The sequence below is a fragment of the Malaclemys terrapin genome, chromosome 9 (genome assembly GCF_027887155.1).
Source record: "Malaclemys terrapin pileata isolate rMalTer1 chromosome 9, rMalTer1.hap1, whole genome shotgun sequence".
In the NCBI taxonomy this organism is placed as follows: domain Eukaryota; kingdom Metazoa; phylum Chordata; order Testudines; family Emydidae; genus Malaclemys; species Malaclemys terrapin.
The window spans coordinates 54,374,164-54,395,617 of record NC_071513.1 but is presented as its reverse complement, the minus strand read 5'-3'; the positions used below and the strand labels follow the sequence as shown (position 1 = coordinate 54,395,617).

General features: G+C 54.9%; 1 protein-coding gene across 2 annotated transcripts in view; it reads right to left on the bottom strand.

Annotated features, from left to right (window-relative positions):
- PFKL (phosphofructokinase, liver type) overlaps positions 1 to 21,454 on the bottom strand; it is a 45,898-nt gene that overhangs the window by 7,888 nt on the left and 16,556 nt on the right. The window contains exons 2-15 of one of the 2 annotated variants that reach the window (XM_054038991.1): positions 21,283 to 21,356; positions 17,605 to 17,682; positions 13,202 to 13,391; positions 12,158 to 12,323; positions 11,852 to 11,896; positions 11,270 to 11,378; positions 10,540 to 10,635; positions 10,351 to 10,443; positions 9,382 to 9,507; positions 8,822 to 8,886; positions 5,799 to 5,862; positions 4,681 to 4,827; positions 4,250 to 4,320; positions 2,303 to 2,390 (exon numbers count right to left, since the gene is read on the bottom strand). In XM_054038991.1, coding sequence (XP_053894966.1) covers positions 2,303 to 2,390; positions 4,250 to 4,320; positions 4,681 to 4,827; positions 5,799 to 5,862; positions 8,822 to 8,886; positions 9,382 to 9,507; positions 10,351 to 10,443; positions 10,540 to 10,635; positions 11,270 to 11,378; positions 11,852 to 11,896; positions 12,158 to 12,323; positions 13,202 to 13,391; positions 17,605 to 17,682; positions 21,283 to 21,356 — 1,412 coding nt within the window. Of the gene's footprint in view, positions 1 to 2,302; positions 2,391 to 4,249; positions 4,321 to 4,680; positions 4,831 to 5,798; positions 5,863 to 8,821; positions 8,887 to 9,381; positions 9,508 to 10,350; positions 10,444 to 10,539; positions 10,636 to 11,269; positions 11,379 to 11,851; positions 11,897 to 12,157; positions 12,324 to 13,201; positions 13,392 to 17,604; positions 17,683 to 21,282; positions 21,357 to 21,454 lie in introns of both variants that reach the window. The other variant, XM_054038990.1, reaches the window with a different exon arrangement.

The following is a 21,454-nucleotide window of genomic DNA, read 5'->3' as shown; positions in this document are numbered from 1 at the left end:
GGATGGCTGCAGGAGGTGGGGTTGAAGCAGTGGAAAATCTCCAGCAGAAATGAAGGAACAAAAACAAGGAGTGTTATGAGTTGCTGTTAAAAAGGAATATGCTTGCTGGGCGAAGAGGGACCTCCTGATGGCTGGAGAGCAACAAGGTAAAGGGAGCTTATTTCAGGAGTCAGAGGAAACTCCACATTCAGGAAGAGAAGACTGAGCTAGAGGAGAGGGGTCTCAGAGGGGGGGGAGCTGGGACCCCAGAAGGCACGGACCAAAATCCAAGGAATGCTCAGAGTTGGGAGGACCCTGAGGGAGGGAGTGGCGTACAGGGCTTTCTTTGTTTGCCTACATCTGTGTATCTCTTGTGCTTTGTCTATCAGTAAAGTGCGATTGGTTTAGAAATTCTTCTGCAAAGTCTCCATGCAACTTGCTTCAATTGTTGTGTGTCCCTGAAGGGTTAAACTTAAACCCGAGTGTCCATTGGGGTGGAGCTCTAGGGAGGGTGTCCTTGAGTGACTGGGCTGTCTTGGGAAGCCAGCACTGGTCCTGGGGGCTCAGGACAGCTGGGCCACAGTGGCCTATTCCTTAGAAGTGGCATCAGAGTCTTGGCCTGAGAGGCCAGAGCCAGAGAAGGTGGTTGGAGCTTGCCCAAAAGCAGACAGATCCAGCGCGTGGGTCCAAATACATCTCTGTGGAGGGGCCAGGACGGGGACAACAGGTTAATAACACATACCTGCCTCACATGGGGGTTGTGGGGCTCCATCAGCTGCAGAGCACGTCAGTGCTATTCTTACCTATGACTGACAGGAGCAGTGACTGCTGCCATGACTCACACCCAGACTCCAGGCACAGAGCGTAGGGGAAGAGCTTTACCAGCTGGTTTAGAAAGGAGGCTCGTGGGCCCCCGGAAGGGGAGAGAAGCATCCTGCATGCAGTGGCCTAGAGCAGGAGCTGATGGAGTCTGCCAAGAGAGGGTGCCTGACTCGAGGCCAGGTTCCAATAGCACCCAGCAGACCCCAGGGCCCGTGTCTCACCTCACACCAGGTGCATTTTGCTAAGCGCATGCTACGTCCAGCTTGAACGGGTTCAGCCTTTTGTGATTTTCTGACCCCAAGCAGGATAGCTGCGGTCCCTACCTCACAACGTGGGGCTGGGGTGTACCCAGGCAGCTCCTGCACATGCACAGTGTGTCCAGGGCCACATTGAGCACCCACATTTCCCAGTTTGGGATACACACATCATCACAGAAATGGGCCTGTGGCTAGAGCACTAGGCTGGAACTCAGGAGATCCGGGTTCTAGTCCCAGCTCTGCCACAGACTGCCCGTGTGACTTGGCCAAGGTGCTTCATCCATCCGGGCCTCAGTTCTCCATCTGCAACATGGGGCTAGAACACCTTTGCCTGATCTGTTCAGAACTGTAAGCCTTTGAGGTGGAGACTGTCTCCTACCATCAGCATGTCTAGTGCCTAGCAGCGGGGCCCTGATCTCAGCTGGAATACTAGTACAGTAGAACCTTGAAGACCCAAACACCAGAGTTATGGACTGAGCGGTCAACCGGACACCATGTGGAACCAGAAGAACGTGATCAGGTAGCACTGGAGACCCCCAAAAAAGGCAAATACTGTACTGTGCCTGCATTGCACCTTAAAGGTAGGCACATCTGGGCTGCCTGTTCGCACCCTCACCCCACGCATGGGCAGCCATTTACAGCTAGGAGGTGAAGATGCTGAGGTTCGCAGGCACAGCAGTGAGCCCCTGCTGTCAGCCCGAGCCGGCAGAGCAGGAGCAGCGCTGGCATCTGTACCCCTTTCCTGTAAGCTGTGGATGCTGGTTTCATCCCCTCCCCTTGGTCGGGAGGGGGACAAGCTTGCAAGCTCAGTCTGAGCCCAGGAAAGAAGCTGCTGATGCTACAAGGAAGGCGCTGGGGCAGGACCTGCTGCTCTTGTGACCAGAGCCTGGACTGGAGTGTGAGCTGCTGGAGTCGGGAGGCCGAGCGGCTGCCGGCACGCTGGGCTCTGGAGGAGCATCTCAGTTTTAAGGGGCCACCGACTGCACTGCGCAGTCACTGACACCACGGTGCCCCAGGGTGCCTCACTCCTCACCCTTGCAGCCAGGGGGCTAGACCCAGCTGCCTGTCCCCACCCCCACGTGTGGGGCAGCCGCTTACAGGTAGGAGGTGAAGACACTGTTCAGAGTTCCGAACAACCTCCATTCCAAGGGGGCCGTAACTCTGAGGTCCTGCTGTCATACAAAATAATTCACCAGCCCCCTTTGCCCAACAGACCATCGAAGGGGCTGGCAGCCTCACCCCACCTCAAAGCCTCCAACAACAAGGAGGCCGTAGATGTTGAATTTCCGCACGTTCTCCACAATCTTTTCCAGGCAGGTCTTCGGAAGAGTTCTGTAAAGCGAAACAAGGGGGTGGCTGAGTGCAGAACGTACCCTGCACACCATGCTGGTTCTACAGCCGGGAGCTGGGCTGGCCACATCCAGGGAAGAACACACACTAGTGAGAAGGAACTCACTTCATCAAGGGACAGTCACCTGAAATCTCAGCCCTGACTGGATGGCAAGAGAATTCCCTCTCTGCCACCCAGTCATTAGTGCTTAATGGCTATTAGCCAGGATGGGCAGGGATAGTGTCCCTAGCCTCTGTTTGCCAAAGCTGGGAATGGGCAACAGGGAATAGATCACTTGATGATTACCTGTTCTGTTCATTCCCTCTGGGGCACCTGGCATTGGCCACTGTTGGAAGACAGGATACTGGGCTAGATGGACCTTTGGTCTGACCCAGTATGGCCGTTCTTATGTTCTGTTCAGGATGAACAGAGCAAGGATAAGGTGAGGAACTTGTCTGGAAATATGCTCTAGCTCAGCCACAAGATACGGGCTTGAAGCAGGTACCACTGGGTGATGATCTCTGGCCTGTTTTATATGGGAGGTCACACTAGATGATCACAGCAGTCCTTTCTGGCTTTCACATCTATGACAGAGAGGTCTGCATAGGACAGTGGCATCTGGCTATTGCCTGGGACACCCTTGGAGAGAAAGTCTCTCTCACAAGAACATGAGCAGACAAACACACAACACACCCCTTCGCCGGGTCCCAGAAGCATGAACTGCACTCTTAGCACCCCAGGGAGCAGCGAGACCACAGGGATCGTTAAACCCACCTGCTCCTAGTCTCCCAGGGGTGCTAGCAGCTGCACTCACAGCTTGGTTTGTCTGGGCTGGGAGTACACCCTCACCCACCGATAAGGATGGCGGGGAAGCCAATCTGCCAGCTTACTAAAGGCTGTTCTGCCAGCCCCACCCTCCAAGCGGAGCAAGCTCGGCCTCAGACTCCAATGCTGGGTAGCGCAGAGGAAGCGGGTCGGGTGTGTTTAATCTCTCACTTGGGTTATTTTCTAGGACACACTGGCAGCCTGGGAGAGGCCCGGCGACCATGCTGGGATGCACCAGAGCCACAGCTCGGTGAGAAGGTACTGGGGACTGTCCCGGGGCCTGGGTCTCCCGCCAAGCTCTGCAGAGCTGCGGTCCTCCTAGCGCTGAAGCAGACGCTCCTTGCCAGGCACAGCTCCGCGCAGGACTCAGGCAGGCTCCCCAGAGCTGTCACCCAAGAGCCCACATCACACCACGCGCCTGGGGAACAGTGTGGAGACGGGAGGGAGGAGAGAAGCCTGGTGACGCAGCTAGGCCCCGGGATCTCAGGCCATTGCACCAGGACACCTGACAACTGAGCCCCAGGGTCTGATTTGCGCCTTGTGCAAAAGGGATGGACAACACAGGCAGCCTGAGCAGGCAGAGTTTGCTCTCATTCCACACAGGTGCCTGCAGCTACCCTATGAATTCACAGCCGGATCGAAGGGACGCACCCTGCAGCAGGATCCCAAGAGGCCAGTTGCTCCCCCCGCCTCCCATTTTGGGGAAGTTTCCTTTTCACATGGGGCCTTTTCTTCTCTCAACAGCAATGAACCCTGGAGTGACCCCTAGGCTGCAGTGGGGCGACCCCAGGCGTGAGCTGGCAATGGCTCTGCTCTGGGATATGCAGCAGGCAGACCAGTTCTAGACACAGATTTTGCTTCAAGGAGATTAACAGGCGTTTGCTCAAAGTACATGTGAGGCCAGCCCTACCTCAGTGGGTCACGGAGTTTCAGAAGCTTGCGCTTGGCCCCTGTCTCTCTGCTCCTGCCCTGATACTTTTCATTGTGCTTAGCAGCAAGCACTGCTCAGATTCACCACCCCGTCCGTGGCACTTACCGCTTGGTGCCCAGCATGGACCCGCCGCGTCCCAGCCAGCCTGCTACGTCGTGCCAGCCCACCTTGCGGATCTGAAAGGAGCAATGTCTTGGTTCATGCTGACGACAATCCAGCCTTTTCCCATTTGCTCCCAGCCTGGCTGCCAGGAAGCTTGAGACACCCGTCAGCAAATCCCCTGGCTCTGGGCAGTGAGATGATGGCACGTTTTGGAGGGGGCGCGTGAGGATGGAATTTGGCTGCTTACGCTCTCCACGCTGGCTGAGCTCAGCCTGCCAATCTCACTGGACGGGACCAGCTTACTAACGACTTGGTGACGTGGCAAATACTCGCCAGAGGTGTTAATACAAAGCCACCCATGTAGGTTCCCCAGAGGCACATGCCGATGTCTGCCCCCAGCTGCCCCTGCCCGCAGTCAAACTGGAGAGGTGTACCTGCCCCTTCGACAAGCCTTCAAAGCCATCGTTCACCACGTAGACCGTGTGCCCCTGGGAGATCCCGATACGCACCGCCGACCTGACAGCTGCGTTCATGCCGGCCGCCGGGGCGCCGACGTTCAGAATCGCCAGGCTGAAGTGAGTCTGCTGGAAGGGAGACAAACAACACCAGTCGGCACAGACAGCGGCAGCAGGGAGAGCACACGCGTGCCCGGGGCACTGCGGCACTGCCACACCACACACCAGCCAGCCCCAGCCACATCAGCTGAATGGCACCAGGGGCACTCTGCTCCATGACCCATCAGGTTTGTGGCTCCAGGGATCACTGTGACCACAAGTTCTCTGGATCAGTCACTGTGGGAGGGGGTGTGGCCTCCTGGCAGCCCCAGGAGCCGCTCAGCTGTGGGCCGGGGTGCTGGGAGAGGCAGCCCACCCTTCCCTGCTGCAGCTGCTCACCAGCTCCCCACTGGTGCGGGAAAGAGTGCAGAGTGGGTCTTGCTGCACCATGGCCTGTTCTTTGTCAGGCTGCGGGAGCCCCAGGGAGAGCAGGATCAGACACTGACTGGCTCTGCCTGTCCCTAGGGAGCCCCTAGCACACTTGGTTCCCCCTCCCCCGCCCAGCCCCCTCCAAGGACCACATGCTGCTAGGAACAGCCAGCATGCAGCTTCCCCACTAGGCCCCTCGCCACCCTCTTAGCGAGATCTCCATCCCTCCTTACAGGAGGCGTTTCCGTCATTGAAAAGCTACCTGAGCTAAGAGTGAACCTGGGCTCTGCCTCCTGATGCTTTTGGGGGATCTGGGTGTGAGATTGAGACCAGGTCTGTGTGCGCATCCAAGGGTGGGTGTGTCGGTGCATGCATGCGGGTGTGTCAGTGCATGCAGGCGGGTGAGTCCGTGCATGCATGCGGGTGTGTCAGTGCACGCAGGTGAGTGCATTGGTGCGTGCATGTGGACATGTCTGTGCACGCGGGTGGGTGTGTCCGTGTATTCATGCAGATGTATTGGTGCATGCGGGTGGGTGGACACCTTTTTTTAGTTTTCAATAACTTGCAGTCTATGCTAGATTAGACCCAAGAGCCCAAGCACTATCTGCACCTTCTCCCCCCTGACTTACCTTTTCATGGGCTGTTTTCTGGTGTGCCAGGAGCTTGTAAATGTTCCAGTTATTTTCAAAGCTCCTGGAAAGAAAACCACTCTCGATGAGCCAGTGACCCCACACCACAATCACATCGAACCCCACCTGCAGGATCCACTCCAGAGTTAGCGATCAGCGCCAAGCTGGAGATTACAGATTTAAACAGGGAGGGGACAGGGCCATGTGCCTAGGAGAACAGCTCCAGGGTGTCAGACTGTAGGAACTGTAGGGGGGTTCCAAAGAGGATGGAGCTCGGCTGTTCTCAGTGGTGGCAGATGACAGAACAAGGAGCAATGGTCTCAAGTTGCAGTGGGGGAGGTCCAGGTTGGATATTAGGAAACACTATTTCACTAGGAGGGTGGTGAAGCACTGGAATGCTTTACCTAGGGAGGTGGTGGAGTCTCCTTCCTTGGAGGTTTTTAAGGCGTGGCTTGACAAAGCCCTGGCTGGGATGATTTAGTTGGGAATTGGTCCTGCTTTGAGCAGGGGGTTGGACTAGATGACCTCTTGAGGTCCCTTCCAACCCTGATATTCTATGATTCTATGAACTGGGTATTCGGAGGGGAGGGGGGCAAGGGGGTAAGGCTATGCCGATTTACTCCAGCTGAAGGGGGAGCTAACGAAGTGTGAGCCCCGTATCTCGGCTAGTTGTGCGTCTGCATTCCCCAAGGAGGGAAGGGCTGGACAGTTGATGTCATTATGCTATTGTACTTCCAGAATTTAAACTAGTGTTTTTCGTTGCTTGTGCATGAACATGGGACTACTTTGAATCTCTCTCTCCCAGATCCCAGTTAATTCTCCCATTTAGAGCAACCCCCTCCCAACTTTCATCTTTCTTAAGGCAGTTTTGGTACGTTTTAGTACTCCCAGAGCCTTGGGAAATGGCAAAAACATCTTCCTTTGGCTAAGTGAGTGTTAAACTCATCAGAATTCCGGGTTCCCGCCTTCTGAACAAGATTTTAAATCATGGTAGCTGAGTGAGAACAACTTCGCTTTGGGGATTTTCTAACAGAAATGCTGACTAGTGCCACGTGCAGATTTGATTGCATGGGCTGTGCTGCTAATTAACTGCCCGCAAAACTTTGCTAATGAGTGAAGGTTGCCGAGTGGTGCCTCATGCCCTTCTGGAATGAGGAGCTCTGCTACGCAAACCAGGCAATACAGGGTTAAGGAACATCACACACAACCCAAGCACAACCTTAACTCTGCCCCTGGGAGCTGGCAATAGCCAGTGCAAATGGCACACTCAGGCTGATGCGATGAGAAGCAGCCACGAAGAGTGATCAAAAGAACCTGTCATTGTCTGTGTTGTGTTGCACAGTTCTGAACTGCAGCATTTATCCGCATGCCCCCCAGCTGCGGTCGCTGTGCTAGCAGTAGCTGTACTGAATGGAGGAGGGAGCGGTTGGAGCGAGTTGGCAGAGCTGTTGCAGTGACAGTGCACGTGTACCGTGAGGATCAGGGCTGCCCTGAGCGCTGGGAGCTGCAGGGTGTGTCAGTGGCAGGGCACAGGGACTGCATCATGGGACTGCTGGCGCTCTGCTGGCAGAGGTGGCAGTGGTCTCTGGACTTAGCACGGGGTCAGCGAAGGCAGTATCTCAGAAGGGCTCCTCAGGGCCAGGTGAAGGGGAGGGAGCAGCAAGTTGGGGGGGTTGTGTGGAGCAGGCTCAGGCCGGGGTAGATGGCTCCTGTTCGCCATGCCTGGCCTGAGCCCAAGTGTCGTCTCAGCAAAGCGAGGCTGTCTGTCCCCCGCAGGGCTCGTGGGCCGTGTCCCCTGTGTGTGCAGAGCGCTGCTCCGGATGCCGGCAGCAGGCTGGGACCTCGCCTGCTGAGGGCAGGGGAGGCTGCAGTGCGGGGCTGGCGTCACTCTTGCTCGCCAGCTGCTCTTTGCAGAGGCAGAGGGTCAGCTGCCCTCCAGATGGGCCCCGCCCACCGGGCGGCCGGAGCCGTGCTTTAACGACGCTGCTGCAGTCCATTTCCTTGGCTTTCAAAACAACTTCTCAGCCCCTCCCCATGTCCCACGGCCCAGCTATCCCTCTGCCCGGCCTCTGGCTCTGTGGCAGCGACTACCCAGCCCCAGCATGCCCTGGCTGCACGTAGCACCCTCACTGCCCTGTGCCATCTGCTCGTCACCCCTCTCTCTACCCCGCACAGCCTTCCTCTCTGTGGGCAGCAGGCGTTGGCAGGGAACCCGCAGGGTGAGGGGCTGGGCAGAGGACACGGGAACAGCACAGGGACTAGCATGGAGCTGGGGCGGGGAGGGAGGCGGGGGGCGTATTTTGAAAGGGGGACAGAACTGAGGGGCAGTGATGTGGAGGGGTTGGGCGGAGAGCGATAAAACCTCCCCAACCTTGCCCACTGCACAGCTCTGATCCCCCCTTCCCACCCCACTTCTCTCTGCACAGCTCCCACCCCCACCTTCCCTCCACCTGCTCACTCCCCCAGTGCCGCGAGAAGGGCCAGGACCAGCTGAAGGCAGGGAGGGGCGGGAGAGTGGAGATGCAGAGTCCCTGCCCCTGCCCTGGGCCTCGTGCACAAGCATTTCACTCCCTTGGGCGCATCAGTTTAGCTCTCACCCCCCTGCAGTTCCAAATTTCACTCTCAGTAACTGTCAGCATCGCTCCCCCAAAGAGCCAGGGGTGCAGGGCACAAGCTGAGATCAATCCCAAGGAGTGAGATCGGTTTGGGGAGGATCAAAGCCATCGCCTGGGCCCCAGATGTGCACAAAAACATTAGAAGAACCAGGTGATTTTGTAAATACATGATTTCTTGGGGGGGAAGGAGGGGGGAGGGACTGTAGCTTGGAAACCCCTTGCTCAAATGACCCCAAATTTGCACCATTGACCCTATCCCACATCCCCATGAGCCACAGCAAGTTTCAAAGCAATCTGAGTGAGCATGTGCATTGTACAGTACTTAGAATAGTCATCTTAAAAAAGGTGAGTGACTCTCAACCGTAGCTATTGCAGAGCTGCTGCTCCACCATAATCAGGGTGCCTCACCTCCCCCGGAGCTGGATTGCCTCTTCGAACCTCTTCTCATCCATCGCTTTCTGCACGTCCTTTGTCTGAAGAAAAAAAAAAAAGTGATGGGGAAGTTTCAGTAAGAAAGAAAAACCCACGTAATTCAAGGGAAGTCAGCTAAATGTGAGACACGGTTGAAAATGAAATTACACTTGGCAGATTATCTCTTAGTAACCCCTGAGCCTGGCTAGGGAGCAAACAGGGCAGAACAAGGCCAGAAATGGATTCTCTCTCTCTCACACACAGACTCAGGCTTTGGACGACAGCAGAAGGGATGTACTGGGACTTTAAATCTCTAGATACAGGGGATCTGTGTGTGTGAGACTCTGCATTGCTAATGACACATAAACCCCCACCTGCGCATAGCTAGAACAGACCCCCAGATACGCAGATCTCTGGGGCCATCCTCATTTGTTCTGGACTCTCGAGTGCTGTTTCTCCCTTGCTAATCGCATGTGCACAGCAGAGTACAGTATAAAAGAGAGGGAGGCCAAACTGAGCAGTAGAACTGTTCACCCAGAGCTGCCCCATATACTCACCACCTGGACGCACTCCATCAGGGGCAGGCGGACAGACTGGTTCCCGGAAAGGCTCACCACGCAGGCGGGCGTGTCAGGCGTGGCCTCCAGCAGCGCCATCACGGCCTCCATCCCCATCTTACTGCTCTGTGGAGGACACAGTAACCTTGGTAAGAGGGCTGATTCTCTAGTGTGGGCCCGCTGCTGCCACGTGCCCTGCTGCATGGCTCATGCCCACCTGTCAGAGGCAGCCGTGCTAGTGGGGAGCCTCGTACAGACACGCTAGTGGGAATCGGAGCATCACGTGGGCTTGGCTACACAAAACACACCACGTACTAAGGAGAGACTGAGCTGGTGGGGCACAAACGTACCTGAGGGCTGCTGCTGAAAGATCCCGCAGCCACCCAGATCTTCTCCCAGACCCCCACATGCCAAAGAAACTTCCAGGGAGCAAGCCCCTGCCCCACACATACACCAGAGGAGACAGGTGCTGCTGCAACTCCTGCAGGGGTGGTTTTAATTCTGTGCTTGGGTGTTTCCCCCTTGTTAACTCACTTCCCCACGCAGGTATCAGAGCCACGGGCCATTGGACAAAGCTCCGGCACAGCCCCTCGGAGGGGGCAGGGAAGAGATGGGTGGATTCTGTGGCTCAGTGGGTTTGTTTCTCTAATTTAGATGATTAGGATCCCAGATCGTTACTAGGCTATTTAAGATTAGGACAGTTAGCAGTGGATTAGGAGGGGGCCAGTCTCTGTTCTGCACAACAGGGTCAAGCACCAACGAACGCTGCACTGTATGTGTGACTCCAGGCATTCCCCCGAGCCTGTTAGCAAGTGCATCTCGCGTTGGGAACCTTCCAGGGGCCCATTTCCTGCTCACCATGCTGGGATTTCACCCTCCCAAATGCAGGCACACCAGACCCGTCGCTGCGATCACACACAGGGCCCGCTTGCACACAAGTCCCCTCTCGGCCAAACCGATTGTACCTACCAGCACGCGATCAAACGCCGAGGGGGTCCCGCCACGCTGCACGTGACCAAGAACGGTCACCCGGGTGTCAAAGCCGAGGCGCTGGACAACCAGCTGTTCAGCAGAGAAAAGAGAGTGGGTTTGTTACAGGCCAATGTACTTCCAGAGCCCCCCAGCAAAGGAGCGTGTGCCCCAGAGTGCGTCACTTACATCCTTCACGTAGCTGGAGGAGATGGGTTTGCCGTTCCTGTCAATGGCGCCTTCAGCGATGATTATGATGTTGAGCCGGGACCCTCTGCTGCGCGTCTGCCACAAGAGAAAGAAACAGCCAAACTTAACCGGAGCTGGCAGGAGCAGACAGACTGGCTCCGCTGGCTGTTCAGGGAGCTCACTGGTGCTCAGCACTGATCATGTACATCGTTGTGTGCGACTCGGTGGGGTCCATGTGGGCAGGCAGATCTGCTGGCATGGAGCAGAGTGCAGGATTGGGACCCTAATATAGGTGTGCACCCTATTGAGGGGTGCCCATTATACAGTTGACAGAACAAAGGACCAGAGATCACGGCTTGGTAAAGGACCAGTGAAGACAAAATATTAAGCATTTGAGTCAGCCTTGCCCACACGCTCCATGAGCATTCTTTCCAAGCACCTGAGCAGCCTTCTGGTCCCACAGTGGTTTTGAATTGAAATTTACCAGGTGTTTGGCTGAGAACATTGGACTGCTGATGCTAAGAATAGACTCCTGCTTTGAAATGGGGGTGTCACTTCATTAAGATCCTTTTTGCCCAAGTGGCAGGACTAAGAGAAGGGCAGATAAAAAGGAGAGACCAAGGAAGAAGAGTAGAAGCTTGGAGTGGCATTTCTCTCTGGATTCCCCACCAAACCGAGCTCACTTCCCCAGCTGACAGAAGATGATTGCCGCATCCCAAACAGCACTCACCTCCCCAAGCCTCTCGCACATGAAATCCTCCCAGCCATCCTCAGGAGGGGCCTCTGGGATGAAAAGCCAGTCAGCACCCGAGGCCAAGGCAGACACCAGCGCCAGGTACCTAGGGAAGCAGACTAGGGAGGTAAGAACCGTGTGGCTTGGGATCGAAACAAGTTCAGGCCTCTCATGGCTTGGGAGTAAGCATGAGAAATCCTGTCCACATGACAGCACCTGACAGAGTTAGTGGCATGGTTAGCTTGCAATATGCCTTGGGCCTGCACACACTACGGTTATGTTGCTAGTAACCACAGAGGCTGGCAGCAGTCTCCTTTCCACCAGAGCAAACCACTGCATGGTTCCCATTTGCCCCAGGGCGCATTGCTGATTAGGGACTTCTCTTGGCTCTTGTGTAGCGCATTCCACACAGCCCAGACCTTCCATTGCCCTCAGCACCGCTTCCTCCCCTCCTACCCAAAACCCACTCTCTTCCCCTCCCGACACTGCCAGCACCCATCCCCCCTCCCCCGCTTCTCCCTCTCTCCCAGACAGCCACCCTCGCCCTCCCACCTCCAAAGAGTGGGGGCCTCTCCTTACCCACAGTGTCTGCCCATCACCTCCAGCACAAAGGTCCGCTGGTGGCTGCAAAGAGAGAACGAGGATCAGAATTTGGAGAGTAGTGTCTCTCTACAGCAAGGCTCCTTGGCCAGAGTCAGGTTCAGTCATCAAAAGGCCCCTCCCATCGCATCCCCCAAGAATCTGGGTCAGAGGCAAGGACTGTGCAGCGCTGTGTTACTGTTCAGTACAGAGCTCTGGCCCTGCCAAGCTGGTACACCCTCCTGTACGTTCTGTGAGAAGGAGCCGGCAGAGAGAGGAGGGCAGCCGTGAGGGACTCCCGCTCACCTCTGGGCCGTGGTGGTGATCGCGTCGATCACCTCCATGATGCGGTGCAGCGCAGAGTCCGTGCCGATCGTCATGTCGGTGCCACAGAAATCATTGTCGATGGAGCCCACCAGGCCGACGATGTTCAAGTGACAGTATTTCTTAGCCACCTCCTTGGTGATCTTACCTGGGGTTAAACACAGAGAGGCTGCAGCGATCAACTCCTGACTTTCCCTGCAGAGCAAGACACTGCTCCGGCTGCGGGGCAGAATGGGCCCTGCTTATGGGCATGCAAAGCAAGCCGTTACTTTGACAATACATGTTAAATCTAGGTATCCCTGTTCTGCTTGAACAGTGTGACTGGAAAAGGCCATTGTCCTGAGTCTTCCAAGCCGTTTGCTGCAGACAGCAGGAAGCAGCCATGCAGCTCCCAATTGCAGATTTGACAAGTTGCAGTAAGGAGAGTCATATAAAAAAAAAGACCAGCCTAGAAATTGTGGTTAATTTCATGGTGATCTCCTCTGTTAGGCCTTCAAAGCCATCAAACCAACTTCACGATCACACCCGCTTTCTTCCTGGATCAAACAGAGAGCTGCATCCTGACTAACTCCTTTTTGATATAATTTCAAGACTTCAGGCTCACGTTCATGATTTAGACTTTGCACCTAAGCCCACATGTGCCTTTGCGCAGAGAAAGGCAGAACAAGAACCCACAGTTCGAGCTGATGTCAGGCAAGTTTAACAGTGAGGGCGATTCGCCATTGGAACAGAGGGCCAAGGGACATCTCTTGATGTCCTCACATCCGGACTGGAGGCCTACCTGGGAGACGCTTTAGCCAAATACAAGTTATTGGGCTCAACGCACTGAGTAAATGTAATGACCTGTGATGTACAGGAGGTCAGATTAACTGATCTGATGGTCCCTTCTGGCCTTAAAATCTAAGATTCTGATGATGTCTCATGCTCAAGCTACTCCCCACCCCCCACCTTTGGCTTTGGCCCTGGGGATTAGCACAGTGCTTGTATTACGCTGCAGTTCAAACTGGGGCCTGCGCTGGCACGTACCGTCTTTGACCAGCTCCTCCAGCAGGCTGCCCCATTCTGTCCGGAAGATGTTGGCCCCCGTCAGGCTGCCGTCCCCGCCAATGACGCACAGGTTGGTGATGCCGTGCTGCACCAGGTTGTGGGCAGCCAGGAGGCGCCCCTCTCGCGTGGTGAAGGCTTTGCAGCGGGCGCTGCCAATGATCGTGCCGCCCTACAAACAGCAGAACAAGGTGAGAGAGGAAACAAACAGCCAGAGCAGCTGGTGGATGCAAAGGGCCAACTGGGTGGGACTGACCCTCAGGAGCACAAGCTCTTGGGGCAAATCCACCTGGGAATCAGTCATGGGAAGCGTCCTGCCCCTATAGCTAAAGGATGGGGAAGGGTGAGCAGGTTACCTGTGGGTAGAGGGGAGGAAAGAGGGTGCAGGAAGCTTATTCCGGCCCATGCCCCAGCAGGCCAAGATTCAACCATACCTAGAGCTCTAGAGGGGTCCAACACCTGTGACTGCTGATGTTGCACTGGCTGGAGGGGATGCGGTCTCCCAGCTGGTGGCGGGCTCTGGCCAGCTGTCCCTTCTGCTGCCCACTGCAGCAGGCACTAGCCAGGGGAAGATGCTGCTCTGCGTTTCAACCTGTCCTTCCCCAGAATCACCTGCCTTGAGCCAGCCTGTGCTGTGACGGCAAGCTGCCACCCCTCCCGCACCGCAGCAGCGTAGTTCGGGCAGGAGCCACCCGACGTTTCCGTTTCAAATCTTCCCAGTCTCCTTTGGTCCCAGGGTAGAAAACAGCTGGGGCAGAGTTAACCAGCAACGTAACGGTTCCACTTAAAACACGCCACCCACCGCCTCCCTGACCGTGCCCCTCGCGTCCATTTGCTGGGATCTCGACTCTTCGCCTTCCAACGGAACAATACGGAGTGAGGACGGCTGTTCTCCTGGGAGTCGGACTGAGCCAGCGAGGGCAGGCCTCCCACAAGCTCATCACCAAGGCGTCAGACCCACAGCTTTCATAACTCTTTGCAGCCTTTGTATTTGTCTCAGGCACTTCCTCCGGCTCCGATTGCAAATCAAGCCCAAAGAAGTGGTCGCGACCCTCCTGCCCCAAGGGAGCTAATGTGCCCCCAACCTCTTTGCACCACTAATGGCCTGTCTTGCTGCCAGACGGCTCTCCTTTTGGAAGCAGACTCTCCAAAAGGTGCTGGCAAGAACAAACGCTCCCTTGGGCACTTGGTGGCCTGGCACTTGGCCCATCCCCGCGAGAGATTGCCCTGTTTTGTTCTGGGTCACAGCCCAGCATGCAAATTGCTTCTGGTTCATTTAGGGGCATGTCCCAGCAAGGAGCCTGCCTGTCTCTGGCTTGCATTTGTGCCTGGGGTTTGCTACAGTTTAGCTGAGGTACCTTAACTAGCACTGTGAGGCGTAATTGCTGCTTTTATCCCCATGGACTCTGCCGCCTTGCTACATACTCCCAACCCTGAGCGTGGGGGAGAGTTAGGAGCTGGCCTGTTTTCCCCATCACCACACACTCACAACCGCATAGACAGCAGCTCCCGGGTCAGCAGCGCACCTTACACCCATGGCAGTAAAAACACTGGCATGTGCAAAACAGAGAAGGGTTCGGAGAAGGAAAGCGAAAGAGGGAAGACAAGGGAGGCAGAGAGACAAAATGCCACGGATTTCAGGAGCTCGCTACCACGGTTGGCTTTACTGCTTTGGAAAGGCCTGGCGTAAACGCGGGGGGACTTGCCAGGTCCCTCAGGCAGATGTGGCAGGGACACCAATGTGACATCCCTGCCCCTCTCCTCCGGAGCCAGGCTTCTGAGGTCACTCCCCACGGATGAGCGAGCGGCACTGCCAAGCGAAGCAAGGCGTGGCATGCTGAGTGCCAGCGGCTGTGGAACAGCAGCACACAGACAGGAGTGGGGAGGGCATGCAGCACCGGAGCATTACCTGTGAGCAGGGAGACACACTGCTCAAATCAGGGAAGATGCTAGAGGGAGAGGGGAGAAAACACAAGAGAATGGAATGAAAGGCTCAAGGAACTGAGGGATGCTTCCAAGTGGCCGGCATAGCTGGCTGGTTTCGGTCCTGGCTACACAGCAGTTACAGCTTTCTTGGGCGCCTGGTAGATCCCAGCTGGGAACCAATGGGGCTAGCACCTCATCTGGGTCAGCGACCCACACTGGGGCAGACAAAGCCAGTGTTTCCAAGGCAGAGCCCTCCCCCACCCCACTGAAGCCCTTGCCCCTTAAACACAGGCTAAGATGGTATTTCTGTAAGAGTCAAAGTCCCTGCTCCAGGACCCCCAATCCCCCAAAGTCTGTTACACCAGGTCATGGCAGAACCAGGTTATTCGCAGGGGGCGTGTGGGGCTGAACCACGCTTTAGCACAGGCCATTGTGCTATGCAAAGAACCACACTGACATGCCGTTGGGAAGTATTTTTGTGGCCCTGATTGGTTGTGTGTTTCCACGCTGCACAGCTGTGTTTAAATGTAGCTGGTTTTGTGGAGTAGGCAGGGCCTAGAAGGGGACCTAGCAAGGAGAAGCAATAGGGCTCGAAGGAAAGAAACCACTGGGAAGGTACATCAAGCTGTTTGGTTTTGGAAGCGTATCTGGGAGGGGACTGGCTACTTGCTTGTTTTTGACGTTAGACATTCCAGTCCCTCTCTCCAGTGTTTCTAGCAGGGCTGTGACACCATGCCAGCGGCACCTGTTTAAATCTCCTTCGGCTGGATCCCTAGCCGGTGTAAATCAGCGCTCCCCACTGACTGCAGGGGAGACTGTCTGTGTGATTTCAAGAGAGCCATGCTGATTTGTGCCAGCTAAGGATCTGGCCCTTTGGTTTGTTAAAGCCTATTGAACTCAAATGCCTCAGAAACCTGTGGGAGACAAGATGGCTTTAGGTGCCTTTATTAAAGATTCAACAACCCCTTGTTCACTGAAGGACTCAGAAAGCCTCAGTCCTCATGTGAGACCTCCAAGGAGACCTCCAGCAAACCAGGGTAAGCTCAGACGCGTCAGCCCAGATACTTCAAGGTAAAACCGCAAGCAAACACACAATTCAAAACCACATCTTTTACACGTCAGAAAGAACCAAGACAGGGACACGGACCAGAGTGCCTAAACCCAATTCATTTCCCATCAGCTGGTCCCCTTTAAGCTGGGGTCGCATCTACACTACAAGTACACTGTGAGGGGCAGGGTTTCCCCAGCAGAGTTTCCACTTTGCAATGTAGATGGGCTCTAACCTCGTGTTCACCATGAATCAGAATCTCACTACGGCCCAGGTCTGTCCGAGCCTGCAGCCCAGTTCAGGGACACAGTTATATACACGGTTAGGTCCCATCTACGCTACAGAGCAAACTGTGGCAGGGACAGTGGTATTGCTGACACAGCTGTCTTTACAGTGTAGGGTCAATGGGCCCTTAAAGAGCCAAGCATGTTTTTAACACAGTTTGGGGCTGTCTACGCAGCTGACACCAAAACTGTGTTATCACACCGAACGACCGCAACTTGGTGCACCAGTCCTCGGGACCTTGATGTGAGAAGCACAGACTGAGCGGGAAGGCAGGAGAGACGACTCGTGAGGGGGAAAGAGATGTCTAAATCATACAACGGAGTCAAATCAACCCAAAGGCGTGTTTCAGTAGGACGCGAATCACTGTTACCAAGAGGGACGGAGAAAGGAGACCCGCTCCCTGCCTCAGGGGGCTTGGGAAAGGGGCATGCACAGACATGGATGGAACTCACACACAGCCATTTAGCAAGTTTAATGAAGTGTCACCTCTGAGATGGCCCCTTCCTGCTCTCTTGAGGAAAAGGGCTCAGCTAACAGTGTTTCTCCGGCCTTGCTATGCTGCCGGATGGCTTACACTGACTTCCCCTCCAGGGGAACAGCCTCTTTCCAAAAACGCTTTCTCCCAAAAACGCTTTCTCCCCACTGTCTCCTGCTAGCAGAGAACGGAGCACACACAGCGCTGTAAATCAATCACCCCCTACTCCCAGCGTGCCCTGGCCCTGCAGTTGCAATCATTAGGACAGGAAGAACAGCCTCTATCCCCAGGCTAAAGAGTTCGTCCTGGTGTTCAACATGTGCTGGATGGATCCAGCATCTAGACTCCATTGAACTGGACTAGAACATGGTTTAGCTTTGCCCAGCATGACCAGCCAAACTGAGCTACAAAACCGAGCTCTGCAACCTCAGTGTGAGCCCAGTGTAGACGGGACCGTGGGGAGCAAAGACTAGGATTTTATATGTTATTACTAAATCATTTCAGAAAACCCTCTCCAGCTCTGACCCCCGCAGACCAGAGGAAATCACAACACTGGGCAGATGCGTCAGAGATGCATGTGAGCTGCACAAGTTAAAAGGGAAGGACTGAGAGGCCTTTATACTCACAGAGGGCAACGGCAAAATTGCTTACCAACTGAATGATGTTTGAGACGCTCAGCCAGTTTGCTTGCTTAATGTTCTCTCCTCCTTCCACCAGCCCCTCATAACCCTGCAAACAGAGAAGCAAAGATGCAGACGTGAAATGACCGCCTCGCTGAAGCAGGAGCCAACACCCAGCAGCTTCTGTGCGGCGGATCTGATTCACTGGTCCATTTTGGCTACGCGTCTCTCTGGGCCTGGGTGAGGGATCAGTGAGGCAGACACCTCACGAGAGGGTGAGGCTGTAAAACAGCTCCTTGGCAGGACCGCAGGTAACCTTGTGTGAGCCCCCGCAATGGCGAGTGCAGACTGGGGTTAGTGCAGAGCCTGCTAGGCGTGTCCAAGGCAGCAGGAAGGTAATGCTACCCCAGGTGACTGACAGTTTGGGTTCAGGGCCCGGCGTCAGGTACTGGCAGTCAGAAATTCTTCCCTCAGCCACAGAGCATCTCCCTGTGCCCACTAAGGGCTGAAACAGACCAGGAGGGACACAGCTGGCTTCCCCTCTCCTGCTCCACCTCCCCGTCCCTGCCTTTCTCCCTCAGGAGCGAATGGGGCACGGAAGCCCTCACATCTCACTGTGCGTGTGGGGTAGGGTTGCCAACTTTGTAATATTTAAAAACCGGACACTGCAGCAGGAGTGCTGGAACCTCCCCTGCCCTGCCCCACCCCACCTCTTCCCTGAGGCACTGCCCCCCATTTGCTCCTCTTCCCGTCTCTCTCCCCCCTCCCCCCATTGCTTGCTGCTCTTTGCCTCTCCCCTAACTCTGCTCAGCATGGGAGGGTCTCGCCTGTCGAGCCAGGGCTGGGGGGCTGGGAGCTGCAGCTGCCCGATGAATGTAGGAGGCGGTCCCAGCTGAGTAGGGGCTGGTGCGATGATGACCTGGTGCCTTCCTGCCTCCCCCGCCCGCAGTGACTGGACACTGTCAGGTTCCCTTTTCGACCAGACCAGTCGAAAACCAGGCACCTGGCCATCCTAGTGTGGGGGAAGGGGAGAAGTTAGCTTAGTTCAAACATTTAAAATAAAAAACTAAGGGCCAGATCCTCAGCCTGTGTAAAGCCAATGGAGTAAATGACACTGTGCCACTTCACACCAGAAGAGGGCCTGGTTTCCATGGCCCTGCGGTGGGAAGTGACTCTCATGAGCACCAGGAGGAGATCAGGAGCACTAACATTTTGCTGCACAGAATCCACCCAAGCTAAAGGCTGCTATGAGACACTTTGGCTGCTGGGGTGGCTGGAAGCAGCATGCAGCAGTCCCCAGCAGCACACTCGCACAGAAGGAACAGAACAAAGCTCCGGACGTCCCGAGAGTTCAAGCGGGGATCACACCCCACACCCTCCCATTGACTGTTACTGGGCAACAGCTGCAGGGGTGAATGGCCGTTAAAATTTCACTAGCTCTCCAAGCAGCTGGCATTTGTAATCCAGCTCCTTGTGGGGAGAGGAGGGGCGACTGGGACGGGAGAGGGCTGAACGAAGGCAAAGGGGGGGTTCTAAATTGCCCCCTCCCCAAAATAGCCAGCTGCTGTGTTTCATCCACTTTTACACTCATTTGCTAGTGGACAAGCTCAACAGCCCAGATTTGACTTTGTTCGGGGCTGGAGGAGTCCAAGGAGAAAGAGCAGGGATCATAACAACGAAGCGTGGTTAGATGTTGGCTGCATGTGTGTTTATTTAGTGTGCAGTTTCAGCTTTGGCAGACAGTGGAGATAACAGACCTTAATTAAACCACCCACGTTAGGGTCACCAATGTGGTTAGATGTTGGCTGCACGTGTATTTATTTAGTGTATGGTTTCCACTGCAAGCCTGGGGCCAGCCCTTGTTGGCAAAGTGAGCTAGAACTGCACCTTCCATTTGTAACGGCACAGCGAGAAAACCCTCCGTCCCCAGTGGCACATTAGCCACTGGGCCAATGGGGCCCATCCCCAGGGGCCCCGACCCTCTCCGCCCACCCACCCAGAGCTCCTTCCAGGGAGTGGGATCAGAGCACAGGGGCTTGCCCCACTCCGCCTGCTGCCCCAGCACTCCTGCTGGGGAGCAGGGGAAGCCCCCACCCCACCCACCCTGCTGGCGCACCAGGCGAGAGGGGCGGGATGGCATGCCCCCATGACCAACCCCCTTTCCCTGGCAGGAGCTTGGGGGAGGGGCCCCCCACTTGCTCTGGCCCATGGCCCCACAAAAGCTTAATCCATCTCTGTCAATCCCAACTGGATGCGGCCGCACAACCCGGCTGCAAACCCAGCAGCAACTGTGCCAAGAACCTGGCAACTCTCTGCCTTAAACTGAAGTCACCACAAATGAAGCTGAGCAAGACCGTGGGAGTGAAGGGGGGAGGGAAGAAGGGACCCTTGTAGATAAATCTCTGATAATTTTCATATGACTTTACATTGTGCCTCTTCATATAACCTTGTGGTGGGTCTACCCACATGTGACCTCTGTTTTCATGGGACTTTGTATCAAAGCCTCATTTAGAAACTTTGCATTGCCCTTGGTATAATATTATAGCCCCTAAGGATAGAATAAGATAGAAGAAAAATTTATTTTTGCTAACAGTAGAACAAGAGCTCTCCCCCCCCCCCCCCACTCTTAATCAATTGCCCTGTTGAATGAATGAGGTGTGGATGAGCAAGGCATGGAAGGCAGCACCTCCAGACAGACTCAACTGTTGGAGAGGGGCTGGGAGCCCAGACCCAAGGACAATAAAACGTGTCAAGTGGGCTCATTAAAGACAAGCAGACATACCGACGGCCTCGGGGGTTAGAAGCAAGCACCTTCTTTTGGAAACACCCTCTTTGCAGCATTGGGACAACACTCAAAAGAAAGCAGCACAAAGGACCAATGGACACAGACACAGAGTTTGAATCTGGTATAGATTTGCATAAGAGGAAAGCTGCTATAAAAGTGAGGTGTCTTGCAGAGAACCCCGGGTCTCGTCTTGTCAACATTGGAGCATCGATCCGGATCGGCAGAAGCCCGGCTCCACCCCCTCCCCCATCTAACTCACCTGGCCAGTGAAGTTAAGGGGAGCAACTAATTGGTAATAACAAGACGGAGTGTGTTTGTGTGTGTGTGTGTGAGTGTAATGTGTAATATATTATATGCATATAATACAGTGTTAATGAATACATGTATTACTAATAAATGTGGCGTTTTGTCTTATTCCCCCTGAAAAGATCCTGTGCAGTACTTTGAGTACAACACCCTTGAAAAGAAATGTCCATGATTGTAGGGATCACGATACCAAGGAGCTAAGAGAAAGAGCTCCTCCTGCCCAACAGCTCTGCCAGTTGAATCTGTCACGAGCTATAGCTAACCCGTCTATCCCAGTTTGGGGTTTCCCCCGGGAAGAAGCCACCAGTCACGCCAACTTGATGTTAACACACTGGAGACTAGGAGTCACGACTCCTGGGTTCCACCTAGGGCAAGTCCCTTCTCCTCTTTCGCCTCTGTGTAATCATTTGCAAAGCAGGGGTGCGATCATCCTTCCCTGTCACAGGCAGGCTCTGAGTAGAGGTCACTAGAGGTGAAAGGATGCTGCACTATCACAGCATAACCAAGCCCCAGTTTATTTCCCCCTCCAAGTTCCATAGGTGGCACTTAGCCATTTACAGGACAAAGCTATACAATCTCTACCCCTTGAGAATGACAGAAAAAAATATTGAATCGAACCTCATAGATCAGGAAAACTTTTGCTCCAACGTATATTCCCATGCGAGTCACGGCACGGACGGCAGCATTCATACCTGGAAAGGGAGTACAAAATAAACCACAGTCAATACTGAGCACCTGGGTATAGGGGCCACAAAACAGGGACCGGTCCTTATAGTCCTGAGTTTCAATA